This window comes from Ictalurus furcatus, chromosome 16 (assembly GCF_023375685.1).
Source record: "Ictalurus furcatus strain D&B chromosome 16, Billie_1.0, whole genome shotgun sequence".
Classification (NCBI taxonomy): domain Eukaryota; kingdom Metazoa; phylum Chordata; class Actinopteri; order Siluriformes; family Ictaluridae; genus Ictalurus; species Ictalurus furcatus.
In genome coordinates this window covers 27889356-27905243 of record NC_071270.1, presented here as the reverse complement: position 1 = coordinate 27905243, position 15888 = coordinate 27889356, and the positions used below count along the sequence as shown (strand labels likewise).

The window sequence follows — 15888 nt, the reverse complement described above, 5'->3', positions numbered from 1 at the left end:
TTAAGCTACAGCAGTTATAAACAGTCATTCCGTCACCAGCCTCACTTCTTAAAATTAATAAAACAAACAAACAAGTAATACGACAAAAACCTAGCTTGTCATATTACCAAGAAACAGAAAAGATCTCTGTCCTGAAGACTTCCTGTGCCTGTTACGGCACTGACACTGGAGACTCCTTCCGAAAATGTTTGTTGTGTACTCTGTTATTGATGGTACTGTTGCATTGCCATACCATTCGTGTCCTGTAGATGTGGTAGAGTGTATACACATGTTAAATCGAGTCAGAAAACTGGAGTCGGGGAACAAAAAAAAACAGTTGAGTAAAGTAATAGCGGTTAAGAATTTACGTGTCTCGTTCTCTGTCTGTTCGTTTCATTTTCTGCACTACATAACAGCGTTATATAAACATCTTCGTTTGTTTATCCGTTTATTATCAGGCTTAGATCATGTGGCGCGTCCACCACACAGGTCCGCCGTGAAAGAGCCGTATCTATGGAAACGGGAACGTATTAGGACGAACCTGTGATTTGAATTGTCGAAAATGGACCAAACGGGTTTGAGAATTCTCCAGCGATGTGCTGTACAATCATGTGACCCCGAAGCACAGAGAAGCGTAGAGTGAAGATCTGCTCAATCGAAAGCAGTCTTTATAAATCCGTTATCTAAGCATTTCTAAAACAGCTTTGTGTGAAAGTCTTGGGAATGTTTGGCTCTGAAACTGTTTCTCCATGTGTTTTGGGTGTTCCCATGGATATTATTCATGCTTGATGTTTGGAATCGATGACCAGAGACCTCCACACCCAAATATGCACGCAGTTATTCGCTCCATTCATGAGTTATGTGTCGCATCTTTGACTTTGATGTGTGAGCCACACCTCAATAGATGAAGGCGTTAAATGTTGTTTATTTGTGTGAGTAGGGAATGTTTGTGTGTGTGTGTATATGCGTGTAAATGTATCCGTGAGTTCGAGTAAAATATTATGGCTGTATTATAAGTATCTGTTTAGGTCCGTACTGTGTGTATGTGTTGAAATAACCACACTATGACACACCAGGAGTCCAAATGACGTGATAAGATGTGTTTGTTATGATTAAATACTTTGGGAGTAGTTATTTCGAGAGCAAAGACTGAAACAATCGAGTTAGTATTGACAGGCAAGTACTATTGCATCATAACTCATAACAGCCAATCATATTTCAGTATGCAAATACAGACCGTGCAACAGTGGTGTACTGGAGAAAAGGACACGAATCCAATTTGCATATTTGTATCATCTAGATTCGTTTCTGAGGCTGAAAGTGAGGTCTAAAGACATTATTGTTGTGGATCAAGCAAATATGTTATTCAATATTTAAAAAAAATTTTGTTCTGGCTGGCTTTGGCATGACTTTTAGCGTTTTTATGAATTGAATCATGTGTGACGTATCGTACTTTAATCAACACAGATATTATGTAATCGACAAATTGCTGAGTAGTTCTAAAATGTTGTCTCGTAGTTCCTCAGTGTTGCCGAGTAGTTCTAGAATGTTGTTGCATAGTTCTAGAATGGTGTCATATAGTTCTAATATCCCTTGTCTATGTCTTTTCACAGAACCTACCTATTCATGTTCAAAACAAAACGACACAGTTATGTTCCTCCGAATTACTTCATGACCAATTTGCTATTTTTACTTGAACATGAGAGGGGCGGTGCCGAATTCTTCAGCGCTTGAGTGCCGGTCTGTTGGTGTGTATCTGTGCAGAAAGAAAGAGAAACTTTAGCTCTAATAAATAATTCAGTCGCAGTGTGTGTGGAGGAGCTCAGTGGCCCTCCCGGCAGTCGGCATGGCAACGGAGAACGGCCTTCTTTCCTGACACGTCTGCTCTCGCTCAGAGTCACTGCGAGAGTCTTTGAAGAACTACGTGTCGGTTCTGGCATGCAGTTCTAGAGTGGTGCTGAGTAGTTCTAGAATGCTGTCACACAGTTCTAGAATGGTCTCATATACTGTAGTAGGAGGTTGTGTCGTTTTAGAATGTTGTTGAGTAGTTCTAGAAGCTAGATCATTCTTGAGTAGCTCTAGAATGCCGCCGCATAACTCAAAATGTTGCCACGTAGTTCTAGTATGTTGTTGCAAAGTTCTTGAATGTTGTCATGGATGCACGTTACTGCAAAGCTCTGGAACGCTGTTTCATAGTTCTAGAGTGTTGTTGCACAGGTTTCGAGTGGTGTCGTATATAGTTCTAGAATGTGGTTCAGTAGTTCAGGAATGTTGGTCACATAGTTCTAGAATGTTGTCATATAGTTCCTCGGTGTTGCTGAGTAGTTCTAGAATGCTGTTTCATAGTTCTGTGTAGAATGGGATCATATACTGTAGTAGGTTGTGTAGTTCTAGAATGCTGTTGAGCAGTTCTTGAATGTTGTCATACAGTTGCACGTTGCCGCAAAGCTCTAGAATACTGTTTCATAGTTCTAGAGCGTTGCATAGATTTAGAATGTTGTCACATCGTTCAAAAATGTAATTTAGTTCTAGAGTGTTGTTGCACAGGTTTGGAGTGGTGTCATATATAGTTCTAGAATGTGGTTCAGTAGTTCTAGAATGTTGTCATATAGTTCCTCGGTGTTGCTGAGAAGTTCTAGAATGCTGTTTCATAGTTCTGTGTAGAATGGGATCATTCTAGAGAGTGTTGTTGCACAGGTTTGGAGTGGTGTCATATATAGTTCTAGAATGTGGTTCAGTAGTTCTAGAATGTTGTCATATAGTTCCTCGGTGTTGCTGAGAAGTTCTAGAATGCTGTTTCATAGTTCTGTGTAGAATGGGATCATATACTGTAGTAGGTTGTGTAGTTTTAAAATGTTGTTGAGTAGTTCTAGAATAATGCCACATTGTTCTAGAATGCTGTTGAGCAGTTCTTGAATGTTGTCATACAGTTGCACGTTGCCGCAAAGCTCTAGAAAACTGTTTCATAGTTCTAGAGCGTTGCATAGATTTAGAATGTTGTCACATCGTTCAAAAATGTAATTTAGTTCTAGAGTGTTGTTGCACAGGTTTAGAGTGGTGTCATATATAGTTCTAGAATGTGGTTCAGTAGTTCTAGAATGTTGTCATATAGTTCCTCGAGAAGTTCTAGAACGCTGTTCCAGAGTTCTAGAGTGTTGTTGCATAGTTCTAGGATGGTGTCATATAGTTCTAGGATGTTGTCGGGCAGTCCTAGAATGATGTCATGTAGTTCTAGAATGCTGTGTAGTTTGAGAACGTTGTCATACGGTTCTAGAATGTTGTCGAGCAATTCTAGGATGTTCTCGAAAAGCTCCAGAGCAATGTCACATTGATCTGGAATGCTGGCGAGTAGTTCTAGAGCTGCCTTGAAAGCCGTTCTTGCGTTAATAAATGGAACTCACATTTACAATGTTCCAAACGGTCTGTGATTGGTCCGTATGCCCTGTCAGTCAAACTGTCACGTCTTGTGAAAGTAGGCGGGTCTTGGCCACGTTTATGGACAAACTCTAGGAGAATAGTGCTTAATGGAAACATTAGTGACTAGGGCTGTGCGATATGAAGATATGATATCGATATCATGATAAATTATGTCGCAGTACAATTATATCGTGATATATATACACCCCCCCCCCATGATAATTTAATTTTGTAGACATTTAAAAGTAAGTAAAGTATAATGACTTTCGTAAATCTTTCTCTTTAAGCTCAACACTGCTGTACTTCAAGTATCTTCACGTCTTCAGGTATCGAGATACTGATATTTTTGTCATATCGCTCATCCCCTTTTTAAACTTTATTTAAGCTGACGTTACACTGTTCGGACATCCAATCAAATCTGATCTAAGCATTTTTCAGACAGCTGTTCGCATCTTATTCTTCGTTCAAATCAGCAAAATATTCCCTTCTAGCCATCTTTAATGTTTTAGGAATCTCTGTTAAAGTCCAAACAAACAAAAGGTCACAGCAAACCAGATTTGTTTTTTTTTTTTCCCCCAGCGCTAATTCAGAGCACGTTCGTATTCCAGCATCACAATCTGAGCAAAAGCTTCTGGCACGAGCACGCTAAAAAGGATTTCATCCTCAATATTACATTAATCTCATAAATAATAAACGCTGTGGTAAACCGAGCTCGAGCCACAACCCGAGCCTCACCGCCTCGGCTGGAATGTCCTCTAGATAACACAATTTGGGTCCACGGGGTTTTTTTTTTTCTAGGTCACACTTCTCTCGAGTTACTCCTCGAGCTTCTCTCTCTCTCTCTCTCTCTCTCTCTCTCTCTCTCTCTCTCACTGTCAGCCCTTAATCTAAACCAGACGCAGCTCAGTTATTCACACTGCATTAAAACAGAAAACACGAGATCAGCATATGAATAATAAAAAAAAAAAACATCACTAAAACATCTGAGTTTCATAAATACAGATCTGTATTTAAAAAATGACTCAGGAAATAAGAAGGGAATTGAACTAAGGCACAAATTCCAGCTGTTAGGGAAAAGATTATTGTCCGAAAGCAGGGTGAGCACTGTACACGTACACAGATACAGGAAATGGGTTACGAGGTTTCAAGCTGATGAGGCCTGCGTTTCTCTGACAGGTTAAAAAACGCTTTAAAATGTAAATGCACGCTTTAGTTTTCTGGTTTCTGCTTAATGGAAACCAAACGTGGTTAGATCGTAAAAGTTACTGAATTTAAAAAAATGCTTTCAAAGAGTGTACATGTGCACGTTGACAAAAAAATGATATATATCCGCTAAAGAATATCCACTAAATAAAATCTTCATTAAAATCTTTTTGTCAGTGACTTTAAATCTCAAAACACAAACCTTAAAATTTTTTCTTATTTTAATGTGTATATTAATACATTTCTTACTCTATTTATTCTTTAGATTTATTGAACACTAAATACATTTATATTACAAATAAAAACCACAAACAAACCTATTATTATTATCATTATCATTAATATTATTATTATTATTTAGTTATATATTTTTGTAAGTAACTTTCTCATGTAAAGTTTTGTAAGTGGATTTTAAAATAAAAATGATTACTATTATTATTATTATTATTAATTTATTTCTTATGTTGAAGTGAAAATGAATACCTTTTTTGTTTGATGTTCTTACTCTCTAATTACCCTGAATTTAGACGTATTGAACACTAAAATATTTATATTTATATTATATAATAAGTTTTTTAAGCCAGTTTCAAACAAAATATTACAGCAAATTTACAAACAAAAATGTTTATTTTACTATTGTTATTATTTATATAAGTTTTTTGTTTTTTTAAAAATAACTGCCCTTATAACTTAGTTATATCCATAAGTATTTGGACAGTGACACATTTTGTTATTTCCTGACAAATTAAGGAGAATTCTTTCCTTGCTGAAGAAAAAAACCCCTTCACGAGATCTAGCCAAGTCAGGAAGACTCTGGAGGAGGTGGGTCTCCAATCAAGAGACGCCTTCGTGAATGTAAATACAGACGCTTTAACTCAAGATGCAAACCAGTGGGAACACTCAAGAACAGAAAGGCCAGATTAGACATTGCTAAAAAAAAAAAACTAAAGCCTGACTGGTTCTGATGCGAGATGAACTTGTACCAGAATGATGGCACGAGAAGAGAATGGAGAAGGAAAGGAAGAGCTCATGATCCAGAACCTCCCACATCATCTGTCCTGGTGGAGGCAGTGTTATGGCATGGGCATGTACGCAGCCAATGGAACTGGTTCACTGGTGTTTATTGATGATGTGACTGCTGATAGAAGTAGCAGGATGAATTCTGACGTGTATAGAGCTATAGTTTCGGCTCAGATTCAGCCAAACGCTGCAAAACCGACAGGACGGCGCTTCACTGTACAGACGGATAACGACCCAAAACGTACCGTGAAAGCAACCCAAGGCCTTCTTAAGTAAAAGAAATGAAATGTTCTTAAACGTCCGATAATCTCAACCCAACTGAGCTGCTTTTCACTTACTGAAGAAAAAACTGAAGGCAGAAAGACCCACAAATACGCAGCAGCTGAAGACAGCTTCAGTAAAGACCTGGCAGAGCATCTCAAGGGAGAAACGCTGCATTTGATGATGTCCGTGGGTTCCAGATTTCAAGCAGCCGTTGACCGCAAAGGATTTGCATCCAAGTATTACAAATAATCCTAACATTTATGCTTATGTTAGTTTGTCCAATTACTTTTGAGCCTGTGAATATGGAGGGAAAATGTCTGTAATGCCTAAACGGTTAATGCAATAGTTTTGTTAAACCGATTGAATTTCAATCACATCTTGATCGCTTCATTTCAAACCCACTGTACCGGCATACGGAGGCAAAATTATGAAAATGATGTCACTGTCCAAATCCAACAAAAATATTTTAATCACATTTATTTAGTGGATATTCGGAATGGCGATTGTATATTATTGATCCTTTTGCACTATTATTTTGATGTTAATATTAATTGTTTCTGCTTGATGTTATTACTCAGTAAATTATTCTGATTTCAGGTTTAGTGAACACGAAATACCCATATTAAAAAAGAAGAAGAAAAAAAAAACAAACAAAGACAAAAAGGATGTCTTTATTGTTTTTTTTCTTTCTTACAAAAACGGAAAATACGAGCGAGACGTACTGCGTTTTTTTGGGGCCCCTGTTTTGATTTGTGTCTACGTATTATGTCCTACACGTACGCGTGTTCCGGATCTTTCCTGATTAAGAGACGTGACGAGAACGTCTACAGCGTGCAGTATTAAAATGTCCTGATTGTACACATTCTTTCAGGATTGCAGAGTTTAAGGGTGGCTGTCTGTTTCTTTTTCAAGCCTGGTCGTACATGTGCAGCGCTTCCTCCAGTTTGGCTGTAATCCTCTGGAAGAAGGAGATCTGCTGCAGGAGGTAGTGCTGCATCTGGGCCTTGAAGTCGCGTACTCGGGTGCGGTGGAAGTGCTGGATCTCGGCCAGCGTGGCACAGGAAATGATGTTGCAGCGCTCGTGGATGTCGTGCGCCGCCGGGACGTCTTTGTCCTTCTGGCTCTCCTTCGCTTTGGTCAGAGCACCTGGTGGGGGAGGGGCATAAACAAGAGGTCAGAGGGAAGTCGGAAACTTCCCAGTTCCCACATAAAACCCGTGACTCGGATTTCCGACCACTAACTAGGACAAACCAGAGAGAACATTCCTCAACTCGGGAACTCAAGTGACGTCAAATCAACGGCAAAGAAAGTAGCTCCTTTTTTTTTAATGAGTCGTACTGTATATACACGTATTCGCTTTAGAGCAAACATATTTGCTTGTCTAATCTACTCTACAGTGCTTGTGTAGATCTGAATAGTTTCAGAAATGAAAACAAAATCATTGATAAAACAAAGGCAACCTGAGTAAACACACAATACAGTTTTTAAATGATGTGAAAATGTATTTGCCCCCGTAGTTACTAATTCCCCAGATCTATGAAACTGCATTAATAATGGGGTTCAGCTGGACTAGACACAACCAGACCTGATTACTGCAAACCCTGTTCAACCACATCTACACTTAAATAGAACTTTTTCAACAGCTGGAAGTTGGTTAAAAGGTCTTAGGGAGTAACACACTATGACAAAGGTGAAAGAAATTCCAGAAATGAAGAGGAAGAAGGTGATTGAAGTACATCAGTCTGGGAAGGGTTACAAAGCTATTTCAAAGGCTCTGGGACTCCAAAGAACCACAGTGAGAGCCGTTATCTCCAAACGGAAAAACTCAGCACGGTAGTGAACCTTCCCAGAAGTGTCCGACCTTCTAAAATTCCTCCGAGAGCACAGCGACGACTCATCCAGGAAGTCACAAAAGAGCCAAAGACAACATCAAAGAACCCACAGAGCTCTCTTGCATCAATAAAGGTCACGGTTCATGACTCCACTATCAGAAAGACGCTGGGCAAAAATGGCCTCCATGGAAGAGTGGCGAGGTGAAAACCACTGCTGACCCAGAAGAACATTAAGACTCGTGTGAATTTCACCAAAACACACCTTGATGATCCTCAAACCTTTTGGGAGAATGTTCTGTGGACTGATGAGTGGAAAGTGGAACTGTTTGGAAGACAGGAGTCCCGTTACATCTGGTGTAAACCAAACACAGAATTCCACAAAAAGATCGTCATACCTACGGTCAAGCATGGTGGAGGCAGTGTGATGGTGTGGGGATGCTCTGCTGCTTCAGGGTCTGGACAACATGCAGTAATTGAGGGAAACATGAATTCTGCTCTCTCTAGCAGAAAATCCTAAAGGAGAATGTCCGCTCTTCAGTCCGTAAATTGAAACTCGAGCGTGACTGGATTATGCAGCAAGACAACGATCCAAAGCGTAGGAATAAATCCTAGTCCTAGAAGTAAGTGAAAGACCGATCTCTGTTATCGGAAGCGTGTGGTTGCAGTTATTGCTGCTAAAGGTGGCGCAAGCAGATTTTACGTTTAAGGGGGCAATTCGTTTTTCACATGTTCAGTTACAAATAAATAAATAAATAAATAAAAGCTGTGGTGTGTGTTTACTCAGGTTGCCTTTGTTTTATGTTACATTTCGTTTGAAGATCTAAAACTATTTAATACGAGATATACACAACAACAGAAGAAATCAAATGCTTTTTCCCAGCACTGTATAGAAACGGTGTTACGAAGAAAAATTCAGCTTGGAAGGAAGTAGCGGAGAGTAGCTAAGAAAAAGGAAATGGCTCAGTTCTAATGTCATCGTCATCTAATGCCATTAATGTCATCTAATGTCATGTCATTCATCATGTGATGTGTTTCAGACTGGAACAACAATCCAGTACGATCCAGATACGATATTATTGGTCAGTATTATTTTTGCATGCACGATGATGTAGTTATAAAGATATTGTAAACATACGACGTCATACAAAGATATCGCAAGAAATGAGAAGAACTGTTTTATCGATAATATCGATATCATGTCATCATATCGTCTGGTCCTAGTTATTAAGATCTCAATTTTTACCACAATGAGCTGCAGGTTTCATTTAAAAGCATGTTTTGGTGGCTACGTGAATCTTTTCTGACAGAAAAGGACACAGTGTAACGTTTTTCTCATTCCGTGGGCACACGAACGAACTGAGGCATCACTAGCGCTGTGGGTTTTGTCGTGCTAGTTATGCGCTAGCAAACATATATACATATATTAATATAAAAATATATACATATATATATTTTTTCCTTTAGAGTTCAGTGTGACAAAATAAAATTGACGGAAAAGAATTTTTACACCAGCTCTATCTGGCAGTGGAGCTGTGTTTCACGTGATTTTAACATTTTTATTTGTCCAAAATCTGTTCCAAGATAATCTCCGAGACATTTTCATCAATTTCAAAAGCAACTTTGAGAATAAATCTTACAAAACCATCATCTGATGAACACAGACCCGAGTCTTCCATGAGAAGAATGCTGATATTTTAATTGTCTGCCTAGGCATGAGCTGATAAAACTGGAGATTAAAGCCAAGTAGTTTGCATTTCTTTGTTGTGAAAGGTTCGAATGCCGAGGTTATAATCCGTCTCAGCCGGAGACGCTGGGCTTTAAAGCAGCTGATGCTTTAGGACTCATTTAAATGTGAGCTGGTGAAAGAAAACCCGATGTGGACAAACTAGACGTGAATAAAATTCTCAGACAAAACATCCTTTTCCACTGCACAAAGAGCTGGAATGTTTGGCAACCGAAATCTGGACCTGTGCTTTTTTTTTTCCCCGTTAGCCACTTGGTCAGTACCAAAGGTTCCACTTGAATGGTTTTTTATGGCCTGCTCAAAATAGGCACTCGAGGGCGGGGCTAGCAGCTCTGTTTATTGCTGATTGGTTACACGTCCAACAACAACAACAACAACAACAACAAAAAATCAGCGATAGAAAGCGCAGACTGAAGACAAAAATAGCGTTGTTTTTTTTCTTTTAACCTCTGCTGTAAAATGCATATTATGATATGATAGAAATTAGTAAGCATTGAAATAAATCTAATAGTGTCACTACATGAATAGTGGTATTTGTAATGATCAGATTCATCAGATTTTGGTTAAATCGAAGTAAACACTCATCATTCAGCAGAATATTTGTAGAATAGCGCTTGATCCAGCACATCCTTGTATTTGGCATCTTGCTCCCTCATGATACTTAAGCTACTAAATCGTGGTCATGAAATATTAACGTGTGCAGGATGTAGGCGAATTTATCACTCTTTTAATAGTAGCCACTATTTTTATTTTCAAATTAATCAGTACGTACAGGATTTCGGATTTCTCCCCCCCGCCCCCCAAAAAATTTTTTATTATGTAACTTGTGGGGTTTTTTTTTTAAATCGGCGAAACTGCGATCGCACAGAATTGTCTTTTGCAGTGATGTTTGTTGGTAAACGAGACCTTTCAGCTGGAGAGGGACTCGAACGTGCCGTCGTGATGACGCCACATGACATGTCTCTGCCCGAATCTGCGTAAAATCCGCTGCGATGTTGAAAAACCGCGAGCTCTTCTGAATATTACACGGTTCGCTTGATTTCCATCAAATGAACAACGTTTGTGTTCATTCCACGCGCTCTCCTGCAAAGAAAACGTGCCCACGGTTTGAAGGATAAGCTGACCAAACACTCATCCACTACTGTTACAGCTGAAAATAAGTTCGTCTAACATTTTCTCCGTTAAAAATTCACTCCTCAAAATAATCGGGATGATCTTGAAGCACCTCTGATGTCCTTTAAAAAACAAAAAAAAAAACAACTTTATGTAGGCTTTAAAAGGACGACGTTATCAATTAACGAATGGCGTCACGGATATGTATTTAACACTGTCCTAGTGATTTGGAGCGTATTTACATAAATCTCAGCGTGATGTATTACGGTTACATCAAACTGTCAAGACAGTAGTGCTGGACTTAGACAGACTCCGCCCCCTGTGCGTAACGTTCGTGTAACTTGTGAATAGCCTGTAGTATTTATTATACGTGTGCAACTTCTGCGTTAAATCCTCACTGGACATCGTGAACTCTGGAGAGCATTACAAACGCGAACAAAAGTTGCAGATCGTCCATGTTGGACTCCATGTTGGAGACTTGATATTTAATCAGTCGTTGTTTGGTGCGGATTCAGACTTTCACTTTAAATATCGGCGAATAAATGAGCTGATCTTATCCGGGTAACTCGAAAGAAAAAGAAAAAGAAAGACGCTGGTACACAGATGTAGAAATGTGTAATCCAGGTAGCATCTAGAAATCCTAATAACATGCTAATATGATCACTGTTCGGAGTGTTTAAACAAACACGAACGAATCCTCGTCGCGTTCGAGTCAGTCATGGTGAAGTAGTGATGGAGGACAGACGGCATGATGATGAGTCATGACACAGCTCGCACGATGAGTCAATTTAACCGGGATGTTGTTTTCTTTCTTCTCTTTCTTTCTTGACTTTTTCCTTTATTCTACACAAACCTGCACCGCTCCGCTCCACTCGAGACACACTTTCATCCAAACTTGGACCGGATAAGAAACTCTGATTTATGGCTTACGGAATTCTTAGGAATTCAGGCTAAGACGCTCTCAGAACTGCAGCCTCCAATTCGCCTGAATGTTAGTACACCCTCATCAAAGAAGAAGAAGAAGAAGAAGAAGGGACGTTGATGTTAAACTAAACATGGCTATGTCAAGGCTAGAAAAAAAAAAGTTATTAATCAATCTGTCATGGTATGAGGATTTTATCCAGTACACTTTTTTTTCCTTCTAAATCACACACCCAAACTAACTCAAGGTCTTGGAATTGTGGACGTTTTCACTTTTTACTCGCAGTGAACTGAAAGGGCTAATTTGTTCGAATTCGTTCAATTTGAGTCAAATTCCAAGTAAAGGGACAATGGAGGGCTCTTTATCCGAAAAAACCCTCGGATAATAAATGTATTGTACGTGTGAGGCGAATCTTTTTCAGTCCATGGAATCTCTAAGTTTTCGATGGAATCAGGGAATCAACTCTTTTTGGGATCGACTCACAGCACCTTCGATGTGAACCCAAAGCAAGATGGCAGCTTGATAACCTGGGTGCTTGATGACTCCCAGCGTGCATGAATCCATCTTACGATGATCAATGCTGCTAGATTAAAATAAATAATTAAATATATAAAAGGCTAAACAGCTTTGACAGTCTTCGTAGATTTATAACGATAACTATAATGAAATTCATTGTCGACTATTTTTATCGACGCTAGAAATAAAAACCGTAATAATTTCTTTGATGAAACCACGTAGACGTTCGGTAGATGTTATATACAGAGCGACGTACAAAATTTGCACCGTTCTGGCATGCGTTACGTCTGCAGAATTGATGTATTTTGAACCATTTGTCCCTTCATATTCACAGAAGGTCTAATGAAAACCATTGCAGCCATGGCAACTAGACATCATTCATGCAACTAGTAAAAAAAAACAAAAAAAACACAACCATGCAACTTCCAAAAATTCCCCCAACCTTTCTGAACGTGGATGATGTCTGGGAAGTTTGCTAGATGTCCCTGGTAAATCGCTAAAAGATCCGACACCGGATCCAGGTCCTGGCGAGGTTGTTCGGCAAAATAGTCCCCAATGGTCTCGTAGGCAGCCCCGGTGAACGCCATCGCTTGGTTCAGCTCGACCGAATACACCTGCTGGTCCAATTCGAAGGCCTGCCCGAGCAACCGAAAGGCCTGTCCAACTTTTTGATACTCCTTTTTAAATCCGGACATCTGCTTCCTGGCGAACTCGCCGATGGTGACGTTGACTTGCACGATGTTCTCGTCCATCTTTTTGGTGAACGTCTTGAAGCCGTCCACTTTGCTTTCCACCTCTTGGAGGTCGAGCGGGGAGGCCGGCGGGACGATGGTGAGGAAGAAGTTGGCGCCCACCAGGTGATCTTTCTCGGCCTTGCGCTTCCCCTGCTTCCAGGCTTTCTCGTCGCTGCTACTGCAGGTCAGGAAGTGCTGGAAGACGTCGCACCTGGATAAAACCGGGTGGCTCGTCATGTGGTTCATCCACCAGATCAGACCCTTCCTGCGCTTGCAAATGAAGTCCTCCTCGAAGCGACCCGTGGCCTGCTTCTCGGGAAGGTGGGGAACGGAGATGACCGGGAAGCGTTCTACGAGGCGCGCGTACAGCCAGTCAAAATGTTTGTAGCGGCGGTTCACGGGGTTTTGCGTGTGGCTGGGCGTAAGGCCGTACGACATGTAACTCTTCATCCCCTTGAATTTGGTCTGTTTGGTAGGTTCGTCGATGGTGCACATGAAAGGACGCGGGCTCTCTTGCCACTCGGGACCGAACGGACCCATGACCACGCAGATTTGATCGCTATCCCTGACCAATCCGGACGCCTCGCCCAAAACAAACGCCTCGCCTCCTGATTTCACGAAGGTGGAAAACCTGTTGAGGTTTTTCCCAACCGTCGCTGAGCTTCGGGCTTGCTGACCACCGCTGCCACGTGAAGACACCGAGTTGGCGCGACTGGGTTGATGTTTGTGCTGATGTACACTGGAGTCGTGAGTCGTCATCGCCGTCGTGGTCGCCGTCGGGTTGTCGTCCCAGTCGTCGTCCCAGTCGTCATCGCTGCCTTGGCTTGTCGGATAACCGTGTCTCTGAGGGGTGGACTCGCTTGACGTGTCCCCTCTCACTTGGTAGGCATACTCACTTCCGGTTCTGGGGTTGTAGATGTTTCCAGCAGTCCCGTTGCCTTGTACTGAAAATCCTTCTTCGGTTCTTAAGATCTCGACGTACGACGCGGGGAAGAGTCCCGACTCTCCTCGGCTGTTTGTACCTTCTAACCATCCGTCCACTACATCTTCGCTGTATAAAGTTAAAATCTCGTTTTCCACCACACAAATCTCTCCTGGATTTTCAGAAACGAAGTCGTATAAAGCTCTCGCTCTGAGCGCCATAGTTTTCTTCTTCTTCTTTTTTGTGCGGTTTCTGGTAAAAGCGCAGCTTCTCAAAGTTCCTTCGCCTTCTTCCAAACTTATGCTTAAGTCCTTAAATTCCACAGAAGTGCCTCGAAATGATAGCGACTGGACTATTTTAACATGATAAAGATTTGAAAGTTATTTTGTGGACAGGATTAAAGTCGGGGGTTTGTTAGTCCCCTGCCTCCTCCCTCCGCTTGCGGTCTATGGCCGCAGCTAGTGATGGACGATTCAGGAGTCATGATTCACGAACGAATCGACTCTTTTGAACGAATCCCTTAAAATAGTCATCTGAAGGCTTTTGTGTTGGTGCGTTTTTGTTTTTTTTTTAATTTACAGAGAACTAACTTTCAAATATAATTATATTGCATTATACTGAATGTTTGACACTTTGTTGCATTATGAATTATAAAATGTGCTCTTAAAAGTGCCAGTTGTACAGTTTTATATTGACACTAATACAAAAAAAAAAAAGATTGTTATATGGACAAAATCTTAAAGACGTGAGCGTGTTTTGCAAAATACAAAATATTTCCACGGCGTAATAAGTCTAACAAATTGAGTTTGATTCGCTTAAACAAGTTTGCACAAAAGAATCGAATCGATAAAATGACTCGTGGAGCCCGTCGCTTTCCTGTAATCGAGGGTGGAGCTAATCTTGAAATAAGGCCATATATCCCGAATAAATGTACAAGTTATTTTATATTTTTCTCATTTTTTAAAAATAAATCAAGCAGGTGATAAACATTCACGCAGTTTGATTCGCTTAAACGAGTTTGTACAAGAGAATCGAATCGGTCAAATGACTCGTGATGCCCATCGCAAGAATATCATCGAAGGTGGAGCTAACATTGAAATAATGGGATATAAACCTAATCAACCTAAATGTTCTTTACGTTCTCGTAGTTAGTTTTACACGAATAAGCCTGGAATAACGTTTAAAAATAAAACAAGTTGCTGTAAGAATGAAAACATACTTGTTTCCCAACGATTTACTAATACACAGATACATAATGCATATCTATTCATAAACTAAATGATAAATGATTATTTTTGCAATAAATTATTTGTTATGAATAAATAGTATACACAACTGATAATTATATAATAATTATATAAATATTATATAAAAGTATAACTTTTATTATATATTAACTATAATTTATTTACTGTATATTTAGGAATTCCACCCTTGTGATTGTTTTCTCACCTTCTTCTTCTTCTTCTTCTTCTTCTTCTTCTTCTTTATATTCAATGATTAAAGGACGTTAATAATATGTTTGTGCGTAAAACTGGACAAATACCTTATTAATAATACTGCAAAACACTGAAATTATATTGTTAGACTGTTAGATTGAAAATATATGTTAGACTGAAGGTTGTGCTCTGACATGGATAATGATGCAGTCACAAAATTATATTGACATTTGTTTAATGTCTTGAATATGCTTTATCATACACAAAATGTCCCCCCCAGCACACACACACTTCTTGCAATAACATGATTTGAAGATTACAGGACAAGCATGCTATTGATTGCACTAAATGATCTTTTGACACATTAGTTATGATTAATGATGCGGTCTAAGCAATATAATCACTCAAAATCAGCTTTATTGCACCTTTATGACACTGAATAAGGCTTTTCATACACACTGCCATGTGTTAAAAGATTTTATAACCTTTAAAATATAACCAGGGAATACTGATTGCACTGTTTGACTTGGAATTCATCTTAGATAATAATATAATAAACTTAATGAATAAAATGCAAGTTATCGTAAAACAAACTTTTATTCAATTATGTTGTTTGGCATTTGCTTTTAAATAACGTTTTTTTAGTTATTTTGACCAATAGATGGCGCCACAACAATAAATATATTTAATTGAACCTCCTGTCATACATTCTAGCATACATTAGTTAAATCGTCAACAGCTCCGCCATCTTGGAAAGGGCAACTTTTCACTATTTGAACCTAA

General features: G+C 39.6%; 1 protein-coding gene across 1 annotated transcript in view; it reads right to left on the bottom strand.

Moving 5' to 3' along the window:
- The window catches only part of LOC128620622 (sorting nexin-18-like), a 33676-nt gene extending 19646 nt beyond the window's left edge, over positions 1 to 14030 (bottom strand). The window contains exons 1-2 of the mRNA XM_053645830.1: positions 12453 to 14030; positions 6807 to 7029 (exon numbers count right to left, since the gene is read on the bottom strand). Coding sequence (XP_053501805.1) covers positions 6807 to 7029; positions 12453 to 13887 — 1658 coding nt within the window. The 5' untranslated portion in view covers positions 13888 to 14030. The remainder of the gene's footprint in view (positions 1 to 6806; positions 7030 to 12452) is intronic.
- Between the last annotated feature and the right edge of the window lie 1858 nt (positions 14031 to 15888).